The 7,566-nt window shown below is 39.8% G+C and overlaps 1 protein-coding gene across 1 annotated transcript; it reads right to left on the bottom strand.

Annotated features, from left to right (window-relative positions):
- Positions 1-438: 438 nt before the first annotated feature.
- Positions 439-5,539, bottom strand: LOC307002489 (interferon-induced very large GTPase 1-like). The gene has a single exon (XM_079620146.1). It carries the CDS (start codon positions 5,454-5,456, stop codon positions 735-737), a length of 4,722 nt encoding a protein of 1,573 aa, XP_079476272.1. The 5' UTR covers positions 5,457-5,539; the 3' UTR covers positions 439-734.
- Positions 5,540-7,566: the final 2,027 nt, after the last annotated feature.

Below are 7,566 nucleotides of genomic sequence, written 5' to 3'. Positions count from 1 at the left end.
CTAGCATCAGGCCATGCGTCACCTCGCGCTCCGATGACAAGTAAGTAGTTTTGGAAAATTTTCTTCCATGTAGAAAACGGTATTGCAGGCTCTCCTACCGTCGGAAGAAAACATGCAGGCATAGGTACGGATGCAGACATCCTCGTCGCCAAAATTTGTAATGTTGAGACCCGTAATGAAAAGAAATAAATCAGACGAGAGGAATAGTTGGTTTCAACTTCTTTCTCTTTACTTCACTCTTCTTCTCCTTCCTTTTCTCCCACACATACAATTCTGTCTATCAGCCCCTAGCGGACTGGTTCAGTATTGCAGTCCATGAACATAAATCACAGAACACAACATAGATCAGGTGACTCTACAGAAAGTAGAAAGTGTCCGACTTCACAACTTCTTCATCACAATTCAGAAAAACATGCAGCAATTTTTTTTTTTTTTTTTACATGTAAATTATCTTTGCATCTGAAAGTCTTCAATGATGCCACTTGGTTTGCCACAGAAGTGTATTTCAAACAGTCAGTTATCAAAGGTTTGTTACAGGTTTGCCACTACTAGTGAAGACTAGTTTGCAAATAACAAATGTACCACATATTAACCATCACTTTTGTTGTAAATAAACTATTTAAACTACTGTAAAGTATAATGAATTGATAACATATTCACTGTAGTGATGAACATAAACTATTTTTTTTTCAAACTGCAAAGCAAAGACCTTTAATCTTCTTTCATATATACATTTAGAAGTATTTATCCAAACTCGCAATAGCCTCCTCTTTTGTGCATGTTCTCCATCCATCTGGTATCTTACCATACCCCTCAAATGTTTTCTTGTAGTGTTTTTCCAGATCTTTCTGGAATCTGCACACAAACCACTTCCAGTAGGGCAGCTCAGAGAGATCAGGGGTGATGCTCCACTTTGCATATTCTCCTCCTGCTGTTCTGTATTGTCTAAATGGGACTGAGCTATCTGAGTCATATTTAGGGAAAAATGATCGATCGTTGCTTGCTACACGTGATGTGCAGATCCCAGCAGACAAGTAAGTTGTATTCTTGAATGACCACCCTGATATTCCATCCACTCTGTGGAAAGGAACACTGTGATCTCCATCATGGTTTTCTACGGTGTTGGTGCAGATGGCTTTACAGAACGGACACTGAACCCAACAGCACTTACAGAAGTGATCAATCAGAATCTCATCTGGTCTGAAATTTTGGTCCAGATTTACAGGAAATGTATTTGTGTTGAATCTGCTTCTGATGTCAGACATTATAGCAGGAAGTTCTTGTGTTATCACATCTTTTAGGATGTTGAAATCCTTAACATCATGCTGTGTCACTCCACTGAGGTCTTGTTCAGAGAAGATCAGCTCTCCTGAGAGCTTCTGTGCGAAATTCTTTAGCCACAAACCAACATCTCTGTTCGTTTGAACACATTCAGTAGATTCACGTGCTGCTTTTATGATTTTCTCCTGCAGGAGTTCAATGCTCTCCTTCATCTTGGGTAAAACACTGACACTGAACTTATCATTGATGTACTGACTGACTTCATTTCTGATGAAGCTCTTGAAGTGATCTCTGGGATAATTAATGTAGTTAGTGTATTTGCCAAAATCCTCCTCTTCTGCCAGTATCTTCAGGATATGTTTCTCCAGACTCGATCTGTTTCCATTCAGTGCTGCAGAGTTTGATTTAATTTCATCTGTCAGATCTTTGGCAGTCTTCTTGTAGACGCTCTGCTTAATGGGCTCTTTAAGTTTCTGACAGATGATCTCACCAAAAATTGCAGCTGAAGTAGCTCCATTGCAGTATTTCTGGAAAATACTATAGTACTCTTCTCTCTTATTCTCCAAATAGCGAACAGGATCATTGGCTTTCCTGAACAGTTTCTCTTGTTCAGTGATCATCTCTTTTTCTTTCTGAATAATTGAATAAGACAAATCCACAAAGAATTCATTCTTGATCACATATTTTACTCCTTTCGCATGTGCTACTATTCTGTCCTTGATGTAGTCTGTAAGTTGTTGAATGCAGCTGTTGTTGTAGCCGATCTTGGAAATGTTAAATGACCTAATCATTTTGTTTGTCTCCTGAGCAACATCTGCAACTAATGATCTTATTTGGGCTTCATCTTCTGGAGAAAGAGTTTGAGTAAATCCCAGTGTTTCTTTGAATTTCTTTCCTACTGTTTTGCAAACATCCATTACAGACGTTCCTTTTGCGGATGTTTTGAAAATGACATAATCTGAATAACTTGGCAGAGTGAAAATGTTGTTGTACCCACTGCTCTTGCTCCGGTGGTCTACAGCAGCACTTTCATACACGTTACTGAGGAACTCTCTCACATCTCTCATTATATCAATGTCTTTGATTGCTGGATTGTCTCTGATGATCATCTCCATCCCCTTTTTCCAAAACAAATCAAACTCGTTCTTCAGTGTTTCTTCATCGTTACCTTTGTCTTTGAATTTTAAGGCAAGTTCTTCACTCTTTTTATAGAGAGTGTCTTCATGCTTTTTCCTCTGATCATCAAACTTTTTCTTCAGGTCTCGCTGCTGAAGAACCTCATTTAATTTCCTCTTTGTTTCTCTCACAATGTTTACCTGAACATCGTTGATTTTGAGCTCAAATGATGTTTTCCACTGAATCAGCATTTCTTTATCTCTGTCTTTCTCAAAGAATTCTGCCATTGATTTTTTCACTTCGTCACTTGTCTTCTTCAGTTCTCTTTGAAGATCAGTTTCCTCAACCTTATCAACTGCTTTATTTTCTATTTGGTTGTGCAGTTTATTCTCAGTGTCCATCATGGCGCTGCGAAGACTCCAGGACCACTTGCTGTATTCAGTCTCCAGTTTCCTGTAGGCTGAAATCTCCTGAGAATTTCTGAAGCTGAAGACGAATCGTTCATTCAATAAAGCCTCCCAGAGATCTTTAATACGATATTTTAAGTCTATCGGCATCATTCCATCTGATTGTGAGGCATGAGATATAATAGTCTCTTTGAGGTCTTGAATATTCTCACAGTAGTTCGGGTTTGGTGGTGCCATGGGTGGGCTTCCCTCCCAGAGCTGAGCAAAATACTTCACATCTTTCTGGACATCAAAGCTAATAATATCACTGAAACGATTAGCATCATAGACTTCATCTTTAGCAGCGAGTTTTGTCATGTCATCCAGTTTCTCCTGCAGTCGTCTTCTTCCCTCCATGTTTTTCTCTCCAGCTGTGACGTCTGAGACGTTCTGATGCACAAACACACATCTGGGATTCAGTCTGACCTTCTTCATCCTCATGATGGCCTGAACGACAATCTGAAGAATGTCCTGCATCTCAGATGGGTTTTCTCCGAAGATGTTGATCAAGGTCAGATGTCCAAGACCTACAACAAATGTGGCCAATTCATTGTCATGATGTGTTGTTGATTTTCCAGCCAGTTCTAGAGCACGAAGACCCTCAGTATCAACAACCAGAATATAGTCAGACTTCATTTGTGTTTTCATCTCGTCTGAGACTTTGACCAGCTGCATGAAAGCTCCTCTGGTGCACCTGCCAGCACTGACGGCAAACTGGAGTCCAAACATGGCGTTCAGCATGGTGGATTTCCCAGAGCTCTGAATCCCTAAAATTGACAGCACAAAGACTCTCTTGTCTCCCAGTTTCTGTACGAGTTCATCTAGAACAGCAGAGATCCAGATCACAGGAACATGAGCAGCATCTCCATCCATCAGCTCCAGTGGAAATCCAGAGATCATCATCTCTGCTGCAAGACTCGGGAGAGAAGAGAAGTCAACCTGCAGGCCTTTCTTGTTCTCCTTCACAGATGAACATGATTCATAGATCTGACCGATCTCCCTCATGATGTGCTCCAAACCAAAGCTTGCAGCTTGAAGTTCCTCAGATATTCTCTCAAGTTCAGTTTGTTCATATCTGAGTTCTTCAGATTGATCATGTTTCTCTTTTAGTTTTAAGACTGTTGACCACTTTTCATCATATTTGTGATGTACAACAGAAAGATCAGCTGAAGTATATTCATCCAGGAGGTTTCCGAGCCACTTAATGAAAAACATCTTCTCATGGGAGTTAATTTGTCTAATGAAAAGCTTCATAAACTCACTGATGTTAGATTCATGCTGCTGTTTACGGATTTCCTTCAGGTCTGTTTGTTTTCCACTGATTTCCTTTTCTATTTCATCTCCTCGAGGTCGGTGTAGTTCTTTGTTCTTCTCACACCACTGATGCCAGAGTTTTCCCTGATGAGGCAGAATTGATTCTTTTATTCCTATCAGATTTTTCTTCACCAGCAAACTAATCATTGACTGTGCTGCTTCTCTTCCTCTCCTGCAGTCTTCATTATCTTTCTCATCTACTCTGATGTCTGACTGTTTGGACAAATCTTCAAGTCTGAAAGTGGAAGATGATTCTGAGAGACAATCATTTATAGCTCTTCTGAGATCTTCAGATACTTCTGATTGATTTCTGTCTTTCATCCCAATCTTGTATTTTCCTTTGCCTATCTCAATCATAGCAGATTCATCCTCAATGAAAAGAAATATGAGTGGTTTCTTGTTTGTGTACAGGTCTTGGATTATTTCTGCACTTCTGGAATTCCTGTCAAGTTGTGTTAGAAGGACAACATTGACTGAGGACATTTCAGTGAGGATCAGTCGCTGTTTCTCTTGGTCTCCTGCATCACCGTGTAGATTACAGAACGCAACACAGTCATTGAATTTATCTGTGTTTTTCCCAGAGGGGCAGAACCAGGCGATCTCCACCAATCCATCCATCAGGACTCTGGCTTTGCTGCTGCCTGGGCAGTTCCTGTGGAAGAACGTGTTGTGTTTGTCATTGATCAGACTGTTCATCTGTTCAGACTTGGATAAAGACACAGAGTCAAACCTGAAGAAAGACACCATTGGAGTTTGTGTCTTGCAGATCGGCTGGGTTTGACTGGTGGTTTCATTGTTGGAGTTTCTCATCTTCCAGCTCTTGTTGATTTGTCTGAATGTCCAGAGAGGAAACTCAATCTGTTGTGTGAATGGATTAGGAACGAGCAGAGGCAGAGCATACTGACACTGAGACAGTTTAGTGACCATCAGCTGCTTCAGGAAATCATCAGCACAATGAAACACAGCCATCTGAACATCCATCGGGTGAATTTGATCAGACCGATTTGTTCCTTTGTTTGACTCAGACATTATTTCAAAAACATCATGAACATTTTCACTCCTGGTTTTAAACAAGTCTCCCTGTTTTGTTTGATCCTGTTTATTGGTCTCTTTAATTTTGATGTCTCTTGCTCTGTAGTTCATCATCAATAGTTTTTGAAGGAAAGTCTGAACCAGCTCTTCCTCAGCACACGACTCATTGGACTGTAAAGAATGTGCAGTTATCTGAAGAACATCTGCAGGTCTCAGGTTATTGAGATGCCTGTCTTCAAGATGAAGTTTGTGAAACAGATTATTCATTTTTTCAGTAGTCTTTTTCAGTATTTTCCTGTTGTATTGATGGTGTTGATCAGGACTGACTCCTGATTGTCCACAGTCCTTGTTTCCCCTGTTGATTAAGCAAATATTTATTTTATTTAGAGAAATAACTTTTATACAGAAAAAATATACAGTGGAGAAAATAATGATTGGATCCCCTGATGATTTTGTAAGTTTGCCCACTTACAAAGAAAGGAAGGGTCTATAGTTTTTAAGGTAGGTTTATTTTAACTGATAGAGACAAAATATCAACAAGAAAATACAGAGAAAAACACATTATATGGTTATAAAAATTATTAGCATTTGATTGAGTATTTGATCCCCTACCAACCAGCAACTATTCTGCCTCCCACAGAGTGGTTATGTGCCCATATGAAACAAGATCTCTGAAGATCTCAGCAGAGGAGGGTTAACTGCACAAACAGCATTACCAGCTTTACTTATTACTAACCAGACAGACTTTATTTTGGTTAGTAGTCTACAAAAGTTGTTATTGCGAACTAAGAGAGGTTTAACTCTATTTCATTTGAAGTCACCATAACTGATTATTGTTTACATTAGTTGGGCTCCTAACTCTTTTTATATCTTTTGTATTTTTAGCAGTTTTTTTTGTTTTTAAGTCTTTAAAAGTGCATCCATCCATGCCAAAAGTGCTCCACACGGCTCTGGGGGGTTAATAAAGAACTCTTGAAGTGAAGCGATACATTTATGTAAGAAAAATACGCAAGTTGACTAACGCCAAAAGCGTAACACTTGGCGATGTATGTCGTGGGAGTAGCGTAAGCTGTGACGCCTCTCCCGGTTCAAACAAACAGGGCTGGGCAACAAACTCAAGTTCCTCCGACATTTCTCTCAAAAAGTTCTAGATTTATACTTCTAATTCGTGATTGATGTTTTGTTTTGCTCTATCCTCTGTAGATAGATCCGCTTTCGTGTTCGTCATTATGTTGTGCGTCAAGTTCAAGGGTTAGTCTTTCGCCGTAAATCGAGGCGCACGGCTGTCTGTCGGAAGCTAGTGATTTTAGTCGATAAAGTTTTAAATATGGATATTTTTCTTACACAAGCGCATTGCTTCGCTTTACGGCGTCTTTATTAACCACCTGGAGACATGTGGAGTACTTTTATGATGGATAGATGCACTTTTATGGACTTTCAAAACAGAAACCATTCACTGCCATTACAAAACTTGGAAGAGCCAGGACATTTTTTTATATAACTCTGATTGTATTCGTCTGAAAAAAAGAATGCCATATACACCTAGGATGGCTTGAGGGTGAGTAAATCATATATAGGCTAATTTAAATTTTTGGGTGACCTATCCCCTTAAAAGCCCTTTCACACTAAACTTGAGCGGCGAATCGCTGATGAATGGAGGCTGAGCTGTCACACCTACGCGAAAAAATAGATCTCCTTCGGCTAATTCACGCCAGGTGGCGCTCATCGACAATGCATTTTTCCTCACACTAAAAAAAACCCAAACCCCCAAAAGTTAAGCTAACTCATTTCATTTGAGGACACTGATTACCTTTAAATTTGTTTAATTTTAGATATACATTGCAGTCAAGAAGTTAAGTGATTAATTATGTGATAAATTAAGTGATCAATTAAGTGATGACTGAGCATTAGTGATGAACACCTGCAATCATTCAGTCATTGCTGAAAGCACAAAATGTGCAAATTAATAAAAATATTATAAACTCGTGTATACGAAACGATACACAATTGTGTCACGGTTGGCCAACCGTGGTCCGTTCGTGTGTGTGTTTTTGTGCTGATTGTCATCACCTGGACTGATCAACTGATTACTACCCTTATCAGCACCGGCACACCTGGGGCCTGTACCATGAAGGTAGCTGAACAAACTCGGGGTTACAGGATTAGTTTTGAGTTGACAAAACCAAACCGATGCAATCAGGCTTTATTGGTACCATGACGCAGCTCATCAACTTTCTCTGTCAACTCAGGCTTTGATCTTAAGTTATGATTAATCCACGAGCGCGTGCACATACCAAAGTGACGTTGGCACCGAACAACCAATCGCGTTCGATATGGATAGAGCGAGAACGATAGATTTTTTCCGCGGAGGATCAAG

The sequence above is a fragment of the Phoxinus phoxinus genome (assembly GCF_949152265.1).
Source record: "Phoxinus phoxinus genome assembly, chromosome: 8".
NCBI lineage: Eukaryota > Metazoa > Chordata > Actinopteri > Cypriniformes > Leuciscidae > Phoxinus > Phoxinus phoxinus.
The sequence above is the reverse complement of the archived record's forward strand: the minus strand, read 5'-3'. Positions and strand labels throughout refer to the sequence as shown.